This window comes from Citrus clementina, unplaced genomic scaffold (genome assembly GCF_000493195.1).
Source record: "Citrus clementina cultivar Clemenules unplaced genomic scaffold, Citrus_clementina_v1.0 scaffold_2, whole genome shotgun sequence".
Lineage (NCBI taxonomy): Eukaryota > Viridiplantae > Streptophyta > Magnoliopsida > Sapindales > Rutaceae > Citrus > Citrus x clementina.
In genome coordinates, this window is record NW_006262688.1 from 2,964,592 (window position 1) to 2,979,426 (window position 14,835).

Genomic DNA, 14,835 nt, shown 5'->3' on the forward strand with positions numbered 1-14,835 from the left:
TTTCTATCTCTTTCTTTTTGGACCTGTTGGTGTGGATGGCTTTTATATTTCTCCAATAAGCATGATGCCTTGGTACTAAATTGTTTTCCAGTTCACTCATGAGTTTACATTAATGTTTTATTTTGTACCTGTTTATCTCTAACTTTCTTCCTTCTACAGTAAAGCGATAAATGGATATGTTATTTTGATTCATCAGTGGGTTGATTGATTGCTGATTTCTAGAGCAAAGAAAGAATGCCTGCCTGGTAGTTGGCCTGATTGGTATGTTACCATGATCATTGTAGATGCTGATTGTGGCTTGGGGAGATACTTAGCTGTATTTTTATGATGGGATCTCTTCGTAATTCGGCTGTTGCTGGTAAGTTGGGTATTAAACTCATTCTGGTATGCAAGTTGGGTAAACTCATTCAGGTAGGTAGATGAATGTCTGTATGGCCCAGCTCTTTGTTAAAAATTCTCAAATAATATGAAGTACCATAATCTTAATCTTAATTTGCCTCCACTATTTGTTGAGCCATGTTGGGATTGTGTCATCATAACTTTTTATCTGGGAGATCAAATGTTTAAGATTCATACTACTGCTCATATATCTTGGAGCCTGTACCTGTTCTCTTTTGATTCTCTGTTTGAAGTGATGCCTATGGCTTGGAAAGAAATCTCATCATGTATATTATCTTTCCTATTTTGTGATAAATATCTGTGTTTTATTGTGTGGAATACTTCAATACTTCAATTACCATGCCAGACTCAGAAGGGAGGAAATGCTAAAACAAAGTTATCAAGGTAGAAGAAAACAGAGGTAGTTTACGTGAGAGAGTTCATCCTTTTGCTTCGCTTTGGGCTTCAGTTTTAAAGGATTTCCAAGATTCATTTTCTGTGTAGACATTTAAATTAGGAAGAGGTTTTGGGAAAATTTTGTCTAGTTTGTTTTATTGGTTTAGGGAAGGATATTTGATGCACTTGCTTGCTCATAATAGGTATCTTAAGATGTATCCTATCTCTTGTTTTTTCGTTTCTGGACATCTAGTCCACTTTTGCATCTCAAATCTTTTTGCTTATATTAACATAATTTTCATTTTTCTTCTCAATAATAACAGAATTTGTTCCTCCACTGGTGGAATCAGAGGGATGCATGTTTGTGCTTGAGATATTCTTGAATCACCCTGTTTCTTTTCTTGAGCTTGATCTGATATTACCCATATTCACCACTGCTGTCTTTATCATGCCCTAAACAGTTGGCATCTTTAGGATGATTTCCATCTTTCTGTGCCTTGTTGACTGCCATGTTATTCATCTTAACATCTTTCCTGGGGCACACTGATCCCCTTAACATCTTTTCTGGGAATATACGTTACATTTTGTACCAATATTATTATGTACTGTAATAATATGATTGACCCATAAGTTTGTTTAATTGTACCAGTATTTTGCCTCTTCAACACTTCATCTTGTTCTTGGGTTTGTTTATTCTTGTTTTGGTGGTTGAAATATTAATGTTGTCAGCATTGTTGAAGGCCTTGCATTGGTCATATAGAAGAGAGAGCTGCAATTGTTTTGACTTTGCTCATGTTACCGGTGATTTGTAGGTACAGCATGGCCCGCCTGATAGTTAACTAGCGTCTTCTTTGGAGTTGTTAGTTGCTATCGCCTGTAGATTAATTAGTCTGAAAGAAATGAATTTTCTGCAACAAAAATAGAATCTTATTTCTGTTTACTACTATTTGTATCCTTAAACTTCTACTTCTTGTTTTCCTTTGGATGACGAATGACCTACTAGAAATTTATTGGCTATAAATACATTCTTGAGCTTCTTTGATATCTGCATTATGGAGACGAACATCATCTTGTTAAAAGGGTATTTCCTGGTGTCTCCAATCAGGATATAACAGTAAAAACTAATTTTCTGATACCCAAGTTGCTTGAGTATATTATTTTCATTTTTGGCAAATCTCAGTTTGATGCTCAGTTGCGCCAAATTTTGGTGCGCCAAAGGGGAATCGTGGGTGGTTTGGCAATAGCGGCCGCGCTGTACGCACCTTTTCTTTTTTAGTGTAGTATATGAGGCCTGGTCGAAAGATCTGAATGTAAGAGGGTATGGTATATGAGGCCTGAGGCCTGGTTTGGCAATAGCGCCAAATTGGACATCAAAGGCCAGACCATAGCTCGAAACAACTTGCAATACTTCTCAGGTGTTGGTATGAAACCCAGTTGGAACCGCAAGTTTAAGGGTGTGGGACGTTAATGGGAGATCAATGGCGTTGCAATGAGGAGAGGAGACCAAAATGTTAAGAGCATTATGAAATCTAAACAACAATATATAATCCAGTTTTTTTTTCTTTTTTTCTTTTTTTCCTCCTGACTGGATTGGAGTATTAGTAATGTTTTCTATTGTTTAGATGTCTAGGTATTCCTTCGCCAATGCAACACCTTTTGTCACCTGCAAATTATGTTGAAATCCAAAACCAAAAAGCTTTAAATTTTATACTACTACTCCATTGATGTGTGTCTTTTGTTTATAATTTTTGGGTTTTGGAATTCTATATATAAGTAGAGTGTAAATTCTAGGAATTGTATCTCATTTCATTTGAAGTAGTCATTTATTTTAATAAATGAAGTAATAATTGTTCATCTTTTTGATGATTGTTAAAATCTTTAAAATCACTAACCAAATAAAAAAAAAATTCATATATACATAATTAGTTTAGATTTCTTTTTGATTAAAATGTGAATTTATTAAGCATATGAATAAATGGGAAGTAAAAATTTACATATCTTAATGGAAATTGGACAACTGATATATAGCAAAGTGCCAGAGATATCAAGAAGGCTTCTTATATTATTGAATTTCATATCTCTTATTTTATTGAATTTCATTTCATTATGGTCAATATGGTTGGCCGATTGCCAACTAGAATAAAAATAGGAAAATGATGTTTCTTACAAAATTTTGCATCAAAACGGTTCATTTTGTGAAAAGTATAAAAGTCACTTTTTACTGCACGTGAGAGGGGAGCAACAAAACTAACGTGCAGCAAGCCTCCTTTGTTCCTCACGAGAGAGCTCGAGTCTCTCTCTCCAGCCTCCTTTCTCCCTCACGAGACAGCTCGGGTCTCTCTCTCCCGTCTCCACGCCACTAACATTCTCAGCTTCGTTCTCTCTCGCCGCTCAGCAACTATAAGATCTCTCTCTCACCCATCTCAATTCATTGCTCTAATTGTGTTGAATTACCTAATACCTATGGATGATGGTGGTGGTCTTCTGCTTGAGTGTTGTAAATTGGAATCAAATTATGCAAAACCTTGATACCCTTTGGGAATCATGTTTATTTCAAGCTTTTCATATTGTGATTTGATTGTTTGATGAAGCACTTGGAAAATATAGTTTGCTCCCTCAAACTATTTTACTATGTTGAATAAATTATATTGCTCATTATTTGAGAAGAATTGAAAAAAAAAAATTACAGCACTTAAACATTGAACTTATGCTAAAGTTTACGCGTCTCCCTCCTTTATAGCACATTTTTTTTTTCATAATTTACGCAGCAATGGAGAACGGAGCTAAGACTGTTAGCGACATGGGGATGAGAGAGAGAGAGACCCGAGTTGTCTCGTGAGGGAGAAAGGAGATGGGATAGAGAGACGCTGAGTTTTGTTGCTCCCCCCTCGTGTGTGTGTTTGGTGTCAAACTTTTGCAGCAAAAAGTGGCTTTTATACTTTGCACAAAACGCACAGTTTTGTGCAAAGTGTTGTGAGAATATCGGCACCGAAAAAAATAACACAATAAAATATAATGTTTGTTCAGTCTTATATTTTGATTTAAGAGTTTGTTTGGTTTTTATATTTTAAAAAATATTTTTAGACACCTTTACTATTAAATATATTATATTTTTCCCTTATTTTTTTAATAATATCCTTTCAATAATATTTTTGAAGATATTAATGAAAAGAATAAAATATTAATTTACCAAATTAAACTTGAAACTAAAATAAAAATTAGTTAATTTTTTATACAATTATTTTACTTTTAGGATTAATTAGGTAAATTAGTTTTTTCAGTAAGTTTGTTAAAAGGATTTTAATCATCGCAAGTTGGTTGATATTAATTATGTATAAATAATTAGTGGTAAGATTGCAATAAAGGTACAGAAAACATTATACTTAAAACTTGAAGATATTCTTGAATATTGCTGTAAATATTCTTGAAGATATTAATGAAAAGAATAAAATATTAATTTATCAAATTAGACTTAAAACTAAAATAAAAATTAGTTAAATTTTTATACAATATTTTACTTTTAGGAATAATCAGGTAAATTAATTTTTTAGTAAGTTTGTTTAAAGGATTTTAATCATCGCAAGTTGGTTGATATTAATTATTTATAAATAATTAGTGGCAAGATTGCTGTAATGGTACAGAAAACATTAGTTCTTTCATACTAATATTTATTGATGAATTTACTAATTAATTTTTTTATTGATAAATTAATTAATGTCAAGACTATTATTGCAAAGGTATTATTATAAAAATTAAAAAAAAGTAAGAATAAGAATATAACATATTTAATTATAAGGTGTCTTGAAATATTTTTTAAAATATAATGAGTAAGCGGGCACCTTAACTAAATGAGTATTTACCTTTGGAAAAGCCAAGAAGATGCATAAAAAAGGCCCCTGCTTCAATTAAAGTCTACCAATTCTTAATTATTCTTACTACTGGAGGTGGAGAGGATGAACTGGCGACGACAACAATGGATGTCGGATGCACAACTGAGTCAAGGTTACCACATGGAATTACAAAGTTCGGAGACCTTGCATAGCTGACTTTTAAATTTTCATGAAAAGTGATTCAGAAATGGTAGAGAATGCTAAAAGGAAGAGCAAATTTGGTTACCAATTAGAATGAACCGTCAATGTATCATGTATTCAGCTTTACATCCAGTTACCCCTTTGCCTCGCAGAAGATTGAAATGAGTTGCTCGACAGTTTTTGAGAGGAAAGGTGCATCTGGTAGATAGAGACCCTTGTTGTAGTCCTCTTCATCAAAATCCGATTGCCGTAATGTTCTCTTGTAGCTCTCTGTGGCTGACTTTGGGTGACCTTTTGCAACAGATGCCTGCAATTCGATACATAACTCTTATCTCACAAGAAGATATCAGAGTTTTCCGAGCATACACAATATGAACTTTTATCTGAAAAAGAAGAGATCACACAGCTACAATCAGATTGTCTAGTTTTCTTCAGACTTGGTTTTCGATGCTGTAGTAGTCTTACTTCACAAAATTAGCCGGGTACCATATCATTCATGAAATTTGTATTTCAAACAAATCATTTGATTCTGACAATTATGAATAACATCAAATTTTTTCAAATCGAATTTACAGCACCTAGTGGCAAATATCTGGAGTCAAATAATTAGTTGTTAATGACTAATTATTGGCTGAAGAACATGGTTTTCTTTTAATTATTTCCTAAACGCCACTTAACATGTGCATCATATTCATGTGATAATTAGCAAAGATTGCAGCATGCCATGCGGCAGTGGTATGTAAGATCAAAATTTCAGCAGAATAAAAGGATGATACACAAGAGCCGTGAGTTTGATAAACAAAAGTTCGTTACGGATTTACCCAATGTCTTTTTCCCAACTCAAAAAGCCAAAACTTCCACTCTGTCATGGTCTCTCCATCAATTTTAACAGATATGTTGCCCCAGCCAGTGTGATGAAACTCTACTTTGTCCAACCCATAAGCTACTCCAATCCCAATGGCTTTGACGTATGCTTCTTTAAGACACCAATATCTACAAAACAAGTATTCATCAACACTTGAAATATGGTTTAAAATAAACTAACACGTAGTCAACATCCATAAGAGTGCAAAGGGGGAACTTTGAATCCATTGAATTGAATATTGTTTTTCTGATTATGAGCATAAAAATGATTCAAATTACACTTCACAAGCCCACCCAATATTTAACACACATGAACTAACCAAAATGCTTTTGTCAGAATGATTATATTATAAGATGACAAGAATGGTAGATAACCAGGTCTCTGAGTTTAACCTAATTGGTGTATGAAAATATAATTGCAACAATCGATGTTTGGGTGGTTATCATGCAGCTTGTGCACCAACTAGTGAACCCCAGAACTATGTAAGGATGGAATGTCTATATAAAACTAGCAATTGTATACTTGGTATCAACAAAAGTTCTAAAATTTTTCAGCTAATAAAATCAACAAAAGGCTCATGATAATGTATCTTTATTCCAAGCAGGGATTATAGACTGCTTATTTGTTTGTCTTGGATGTTGTCTTGGATGCTACTCTGACCTGGATTTGGGGGTTTCCCCTAATATTCAGAATAACTGAATGTAGTAATTTGGCAAGGAAGCCACTAGGCTCATGATCTTGGAAAAAAATAAAACATCAGCAACTCTGCATGGTTACCAAAACAATCCAAAAGGTGACTTAATTCCAGAACTGCAACCTAACAAATTTCCAATGTTAACAAGATCTATTTCTTCTTTCTCTTTTTTTGTCTTTTCAATCTTGTTTTCAACTAGAAGGACCATGAATTAGCTTGATTGAAATTGGATAGCTGAATTCCTTATAGTAGTGCTAGAAATTATGTTAGTTTTAAACAGTGGATCTTCATGCATATATTATGAAGAAAAACTGCATATATTATGAAGAAAACTGATTATGAGTGATCAAGTGCTGAAATAACCGAAAGGCAGCTCTAGTGGGTCAAAACTCAAGGTTTTTCAAATATGATAATCTACATGAAGTAACCATACCTGTAAAACTCAATCAGAATTTCATCAGAAGTGCCTGCATTCAGTATGTTATCCCATTCAAAACTTGAAAAGTATGACGAGAAGTTTTGAACAAATTCTGGAATTGTCTCTCTGAGGGGAATCGTACAAGAAACAATGTCCAACCCCACCAGGCAAAGAGGTTCAGATGCTATAGCCACATAATCACCATGATGGGACACGTTGAAATTAAAATTTGGAAAGTCCATGCCAGCTTTATCGCTTTCCTGAAATACATGGACAGTAAGCATGGTGTTGGTGTAGCAACAGCAAAGGTGACTGTAATGCTGGAAGTATATGCAGGGTAAGAACGGGGCAAAAGAATGTGACCAGAAAATGAAGATAACAAATTTCTATGAACTTTTTAGAAACGCAAATGCCTGACAGACATTAGTTATGAATATGATAAAAGGATAAAAATAAAGTTTACTTAATTCCTGAAAATCTGTGACTACCTAATCTACTGGATCTACAAAAGTTGATGTCCAGAATATCAGTTGCATATTGGAGAAGTACATTTAGCTAATTCAAAGAGATGGATCAGACATCTAGTCACCATGATGGGACAAATTAAAAGCACAGTCTTCTAAAATAAGAAACTACTACAGCTGATATATATTATAGAATTTCTTTCATATTAATTGTATGTTTGTAAACCATTAGTCATCTTGCATTTTTGTAAATTCCCCAAAATGGATGGACTCAATAAAACCTAAAACCATCCCCATTCATAAATCATGATTATTCATATCCCAGAGTCTCTCTGTTCCTGGACCCGTCTTCTGATTCTCATCATACAACGAAAATATAAATGTGGCTAAGGCCTAAGGTTGAACCAGCCTAGCCAGCATGCAGGTGTGGCAGTCATTTTCTTGATGAGGTTTCGGTTCAAAGTAGCTGCATTGTAAATGTTAGCTCCTACTTGATCAAGATCATTAGATCACCAGTATAGGCCATCCTGCTTCTGATATAGCTAAGCTAAGCTGATATCGAAGTAGCCAAGTTTGGCCATGGCAAAAATAACTGAGTCAAGCCTTTGTTCTAGAAGATTGGTGTAAGTCAAGCCTGAAATGGGGTCAGTGTAGTTTTTAGTTTCTCTAAGAAGTGCATAATCGAAACTAGTATCTTTACCAGACAAAGTGAAATAAGGATAAACATCAACAAAGAAGAATGATTTTGTGCAGTTCAAGAATAGTAGCAATGTGCATGGCATTGTAGCAAAAGAAAATGTGAAAGGTATGAATGGGCAAAACAAATGTAACCGAAAAATGAAATAACAATGCAGATGCCTGACAGAAGACACGAGAATGATAAAAGGATAAAAATAGAGTTTTTGTAATTCCAGAAACTCCATGACTACCTTCTCTACTCGAGCTCAAGAAGCTGATTTCTGGAACCTCTATTGCATATTGGAGAAGTACATTGTAGTTAATTTAAGGTAATCAGCTTAAAGGATCAGAGAGTTACTCAACAGCATAGTCCTCTTTCGCAGTTGTCAATAAGTTTCAAAGAACAACCCATTAAAAGCAAAGAGTCTTTTAAAATAAAAAATAACAAAAGCTGATATAGTATTATAGATCTTTCATATAAGCTGCATGTTTGCTAAACCTCTTATTGATTATCAATAAATTTCCAAAGTTGATGGACTCAATAAAACTTAAAACCAATCTACGCTCTATCGATAAATAATTTTTTTGATGTGCTAAGTCCATGCTAGCAGGACTAAAGTATAAAATATAACTAAACGAGACTGCCGAAACAATGTACGAATATTTTAACAGTCAAGCATACCAAATAAGGCTTGCCTTCAATTGTCCGGTTTATGGTAATCTCTTCAAATGGGATTCCCAGCACTTGATGCACGAGAGCATACTGAAGCAAAAGGCTTACAAGTGCCCGTTTCCTGTCTTCAAGTTTCACATATCTACAAACGCAAACAAACAAACATTGACAATCAGGCAATCTATCAACTTCAACAGGTATTAATAAATTTCCAGGGCATAAAAGAAAGAGAAGTTGACTTGATGATGGAGGAGTGGTGATGCTGGGGAAGAAGATAGAGAGCAAAAGAGAAGTCGTGGGGAGTTGGGTCCCACTTTGATATATCCACCACCCATCGTTGAACTCCCTTTTCCATTTCTACATCATCCCAACTTTACAAGAACCTCTTTCAGGCATTTAGTCGAACATCTACAAAGGATCCAATTTGTCCGGCTTGTTCAATGACTTAAACGACTTGTCATTTTGTAACAGCAGTTTCTTCTTGTCTTGAACAAAAGGATTTTGAACTTTTTGTTTTTGTGGTGGTGGGTAGCATAGTTTCGTTTATTTCCATTTAATTCCTTAAAGTTTTAGTTTTTTCTTTCAAATACACCTGGTTGTCCTAAGGTTTTTGCGTGTTTAGTTCTCAATAGAATGGAGGTTTTGATAAGAAATTTGGAGTTGGGATGCATCATGTGTACGCTAGGAAAATTTTTGTAATAGTAATTGCCATAAAGACTTTTCTATGAACCATAAAGAAAATATATTTTGAAGAATGGGATATTTTCATCCCATTATTTTTATAAATTCACCCCACTTTTAGAAAATAATTATAATGAGTTCATATTATTCTTAAAAAATATAAATTAATAAAAAATTTGTATATTTAATCAATTAAATCTTTATATTAATTTTTTTCTTAAGTTCTTTGACCATCTTTGATAATAAATTTTAATAAAAATTTTATTCTACTATTTATTATTAAGATATAAAAAGATAAAATTACATTTATAAAACATGAGTTATTATATCTAATAATTTAAATATTTAATTTTGTGACTTATAATCTAATATTTTTAAATGAAACCTAATTACTATTTCATTACCCTTACGTGTAAATGACATAAATCTGACAGTCTAATCATTTATATGAGAATTGTGCTATAAAGACACTATGTTAATTTAATTAAAATAATAATAATCATACTAATAAAGTAACATTATAAACAATGAGTTTGGTACAAATTAGAAAAATATCGAAGTTAAAGTAAATTGTTGATAATTTTACTTTATAAGGGTGAAATAGTCAATTTAAACTTACATCAAAGCAATCTTTGTAATCAAATATACTAAAAAAATTAAGTCACAAAAAGTGAATTAAGATAGATTTAATTAATTAATTCTCCAAAGTTTTTCTTGATTTGAAAATTTTAAAAATAATGTGCAACTTTTATAATTATGTTTTGAAAATGGGGTGGATTTACAAAAAAATGTGGGGTGGAGATATCATCGCTCTATTTTAAAAATGGAGGTTATGACACTTTTTGAGTTATATAAGATTATCTAATTTATTTTGATATAAGATTTATATATAAATCAGATTGCAGCTTCACGTATCAAATATTTTTATATCAAGACCTATGATCGTTTTATTTTGTTCCAACAATGTTAGGATGGTAGGTGTGAGAAAGAAACTTTCAATTACAATCTCTTAGAATTCAATTTAATATTGTGTTGAATTTAAAAACCAAATTTTGAAGAGTATATAAAAATATTTATTTTTCTCAATCTCATGAACAAGATCCAAAAAGAAATAAATAGAGATCAAAATAAATATACTTGTGTTCCGTTCAGGAATCAAAGTAAAAGAAACATATTGGAAACAATTTTTTGTCTTGAAACTTGGAATCACCCTTTCTTAAGTATCTTAGTATGGAATGCCTAAGCAATCTTAAAAAAAAAAAAGGATTGGATTAGAAATATCGATGGATTGATATGGAGTCCAAAGAAATATCAAATAAAAAAAGATTTGTTGTTTGGATTTCACATCTATTAAATTTATGATTTTAATATCATAATAATGGATAAAGTCATGATTTAATGGGTTGGGTCCATTACTTATGACTCTATGACACTACTCTAGCTACCACTGATTTGAAAAAGACAATTGGATTCAATTATTAAAGGAGTCACTAAGCAAATAAGATAGACATAGTAATGATTTTCTTTAATTGTAATATATTGGAATTACGACGAGAATTAAAAGTGACTGACTGTATTACCACGTAATATTCAACTAATTGGCTTTTAAGTATCAGCATTCAATTATGATATGTCTCCAAATAGCAAACATGTTAATCTTGTAACTACAGAGGGTGGTCAGCTCACCAGTAATATGAGTTGTCAATATATGATGATTTTTGGTAAACACGATTTTACGATAATTATGCATAACTTTTGTTAATTTTAATTATGATCAATTATATAACTTGGTTTTACTATAAGTCTCTTCAATTATAATTGTTAATATTCTTTAGGTAAAAGGACACAAAGACCCCCAACGTTTGAATAAGGGACATAAAATCTCTTAAAGTTTAAAAAAAAACACTCAGACCCCCATTTGTTAACAGTAAATTATAATTTTAAATTATAATTACCATTATACCCTTATAGCATATTAAAAAAAATTGTTCATTGTCCAATTTATTCCTATATTATTAATAAAATTACGAATATAACTTCATTACCCAATTTTTCCATTTAATTTTTATCAAATTTTCTCTTCCAACTAAATAAATTTAATCCATTGCTCAAAAATAAAAATAAATTAAATTGATTATTAATATAATAAACATAAAAATTCTCCATATGTTATTTCTTGTAATTTCTTATATATAAATTAAATTGATAATTTCTTCAAAATAAAAATGTTCCATATATAAATTAAATTTATTTTAATTTAATATATGTTATTTTTATATTAAATATATGTTATTTTTATTATATTAATAATCAATTTAATTTATTTTTATTTTTGAGCAATTGATTAAATTTATTTAGTTTGAAAAGAAAATTTGATAAAAATTAAATGGAAAAATTGGGTAATGAAGTTATATTCGTAATTTTATTAATAATATAGGAATAAATTGGACAATGAACAATTATTTTTTAATATGCTATAAGGGTATAATGGTAATTACACTTTAAAATTATAATTTACTGTTAACAAATGGGGGTCTGAGTGTCTTTTTTGAAACTTTAAGAGATTTTATGTCTCTTATTCAAACGTTTGGGGTCTCTGTGTCATTTTTCCTATTCTTTAACTTATATAATTAATAGTAATCTTAATACAATTCACCACGCAATCTTTGATTTTCTAATATGCAAACTGTTGAACTGACCTTGTTTTGTCGCCTACTATTTCGTTTTCTTGTTTGTTCAATTACGGGTGCATTGAAAAGAAATCGAACGAATGACGCGGAAACAGAAAAGCTAGAAACCTCGCTTATTCTCACTTTTCAAACACCTCACTTATTTTTTGAAGGGAAAATGCTAGGTAGCGAGAGGGACGAGAGAATGACGAGAGAAATGGCAGCAGTTGCTGCCGTTTTGCTTCTCGTTCCTCTCGCTCGTTAAAACATTAAAATAATAAAAAATAAAAAAAAAAGAGTGCTTTATCAGTGCGTGCAGAGGGAAATCATCAACTTATCTCCAGCCCTGGCTTTCCTCTCTCCCTCACGCTCTTCTCACGCAAATCACCATCACCAAAGCGAGCTGTAAACAAGCTGGAATTAACAAGGAAGAAGAATGCTCAGAGTGGTTTGCAGGCATGGATGTCGACCCTGTCATCTGTGATCGGAGAATGTGATGATGATTACAACAATGCTTAGATCTTCTCTTAATATATTTTTTTGAGTACACACAAGTCTCTGATTTTGTGTAAAGATATAGAAAATTTTGACTCAAAACGATTGCCTATGCATTTTCATGGTTGGCTTATGTGATTGGTTTGCTATGTATTAGAATGTCACTACCACACTTCTGGATACCAGCATCCACTTGAACAACAGATTCAGTAAAGCACTTGCATCATGAACTTTCGTGGCTTATGACGATGGTGTGTTGTTAAAGAAGCGCTGCAGATGAACATATTCTTATTAGGCAACTAACATAAAGAAATCATGATAATGATATCAGATAGCCCGATAGCTAAAATGCTACATCTGAGTGCTGCTTTTTTCCTTCTTTTTTTTTTTTTAAACAGTTCATACTTTGGTTAGGCTGCTTCTGCGTCTTCAGGAAGCACTGAGACAACCATTTTTTTTTTTTGAAAAATTTAGCATTTAACATAAAGATTTAGCTTCTTCCTACCTCTGGAAATGTATGCATTTTGGGATTAGAAAAACAAATAAAGTTTGCGATAAACAAACAGAGCAGAACAGAAGAGGCAACTGAAGAAACACCCGAGAATTCCATTCAAACTAAATCCACTAAACAAAAAACTGATCTGATTTACAAAATTGATACCATATCCGATATCTTCTCCTTAAGAATATATTTATTATTATCAGCTACCCCTAATTCAAAAAGACTGCTTCCTTGTCCCGTCTTTCTCTGTTGTTGCAATGATTTCTGGAACCAAGAAATGTTCATAATCTTCTCTATGCTCATTCTCGTTTTCGGATTCGGATCAAGAACTTTAGCCGAGGACGGAAGCCGTGAGGGAGCTTCTGGAAGCGTGAGGCACGCCGGAAGGAAGTCGTGAGGGATCTGGAAGCGTGAGGCACGCCGGAATCCGTGACGGAGCTTCTAGAAGCGTGAGGCACGCCGGAATCAGTGACGGAGCTTCTGGAAGCGTGAGGGAGAGAAGCTGGTGAGGGAGAGAGGAAAGTGAGGGACAGAGGAAGAGTGGGGGCTGGAGACAAAATGCTAAAATTTCCCTCGGCATGAAGTGATTAAAGCAGTCTTTCTTTAAAAGTATTTGGCCTTGGGATCCAATTACTCTTATAAACCAGTGGAAAGCAGATCTAATTTTGGAGCACTTTAATAAAGAAGATGCAGCAGCCATAATGAGGATCCCTCTCCCTAAAAGCCCAAAGATGGATGAAGTTTGCTGGCATTTTGACAAGAAAGGCATGTACACAGTTAAGAGCGGCTATCAGATTGCTCTAAGACTGAAATATCCTGATATCCCCAGCACCTCGGAGGATTGCTCTTGCTACTGGAAGGCCATATGGAGATTGGAGCTGCCTGAAAAAACAAAAATCTTCTTATGGAGAGCTGCTCAAAACATACTACCAACGGTGGAGAATTTATGGAAAAAGAAAGTGACTGCATCCCCTCTATGCCAAATTTGCAGAAGAAGCGTGGAAACTATTTCTCATGCCCTGATCGAGTGCAAAGCAGCGGGTAAGATTTGGAAGAAGTCCATCCTAGCTGATAAAGGCATTGAAGTTTATAAAGGGCAGGATATGCTGGAAGTGTGGTTTCAGATGTCTAAGAGACTATGCAAAGCAGATTTGGAATTGTTGGGTGCTACCTGGTGGATTACTTGGAATGCTAGAAATCGGCTGCTTTTCAAAGGGGAGAAAATTAACTCAAATGTCTCAGCTGTAAAGGCCCAAGCTATAGTTGAAGACTATCGAAGAGTGAAGCATGGTGGAAGCTCTCAAGCTGCAAACCGAGAAGACAAGAAGCATCATCAGTGGACTCCACCCCCTGCTGGAAGTTTCAAAATTAACGTGGATGCTGCTATCAATGTTGAAGCTAAATCAGTAGGCTTGGGGGCTGTTATCAGGGATGATAAAGGAAGAGTAGTGGCAGCTGCAGTTAAACCATCAAGACTAAGCTTGGACGTGCAGTTTGCAGAAGCAGAGGCTGTCGAGCTGGGACTTCAAGTGGCCAAAGATGTTCAATTGACATCAATTATCATTGAGACAGACTGCCAGGAAGTTGTTGATCTGGTCAACCATAAGAAATGGAGTAAAACAGAAATTTGCTGGGTGATATCCGCTGCTCAAGATATGAGAGGTGACTTTCACAAGGTTACCTTTCAACACACCCCTAGATTCACCAATGAACTAGCTCATAGATTAGCTAAGTATGCCCTCAAGAGTGAAAAGTCTAGTGTTTGGATGGACTCTTTCCCGAATGAGATTGCTTGTATTTTTGAAAATTTTGCTTAATGGAAAGTCTATTTTCTTCTCAAAAAAAAAAAAAAAAAAGCAGTCTTTCTTTTTCATAATTTTATCATTCTTTA

At 33.4% G+C, this 14,835-nt stretch overlaps 1 protein-coding gene across 2 annotated transcripts; it reads right to left on the reverse strand.

The window, feature by feature from the left end:
* Window positions 1-4,612: 4,612 nt before the first annotated feature.
* LOC18051309 (L-aminoadipate-semialdehyde dehydrogenase-phosphopantetheinyl transferase) lies at window positions 4,613-9,245 on the reverse strand. 2 transcript variants are annotated; one of them, XM_006445664.2, is made up of 5 exons: window positions 8,837-9,245; window positions 8,607-8,739; window positions 6,798-7,042; window positions 5,627-5,798; window positions 4,613-5,112 (listed from the first exon to the last, which is right to left on the reverse strand). In XM_006445664.2, the coding sequence occupies exons 1-5, from the start codon at window positions 8,950-8,952 to the stop codon at window positions 4,939-4,941; spliced, it is 840 nt and encodes a 279-aa protein (XP_006445727.1). In that variant the 5' UTR covers window positions 8,953-9,245; the 3' UTR covers window positions 4,613-4,938. The 2 variants fall into 2 exon arrangements, with proteins under 2 accessions (XP_006445727.1, XP_006445728.1); XM_006445665.2 differs by having other exon boundaries at window positions 5,025-5,188.
* Between the last annotated feature and the right edge of the window lie 5,590 nt (window positions 9,246-14,835).

Excerpts from the sequence above, each read along its gene's own strand:
- LOC18051309 (XM_006445664.2), bottom strand. The coding sequence starts at position 8,952 with ATGGAAAAGGGAGTTCAACGATGGGTGGTGGATATATCAAAGTGGGAC. Across the intron at positions 8,740-8,836 it reads CACCACTCCTCCATCATCAA|ATATGTGAAACTTGAAGACA; the intron begins GTCAACTTCTCT and ends TTGCGTTTGTAG. Across the intron at positions 7,043-8,606 it reads TTGAAGGCAAGCCTTATTTG|GAAAGCGATAAAGCTGGCAT; the intron begins GTATGCTTGACT and ends CATGTATTTCAG.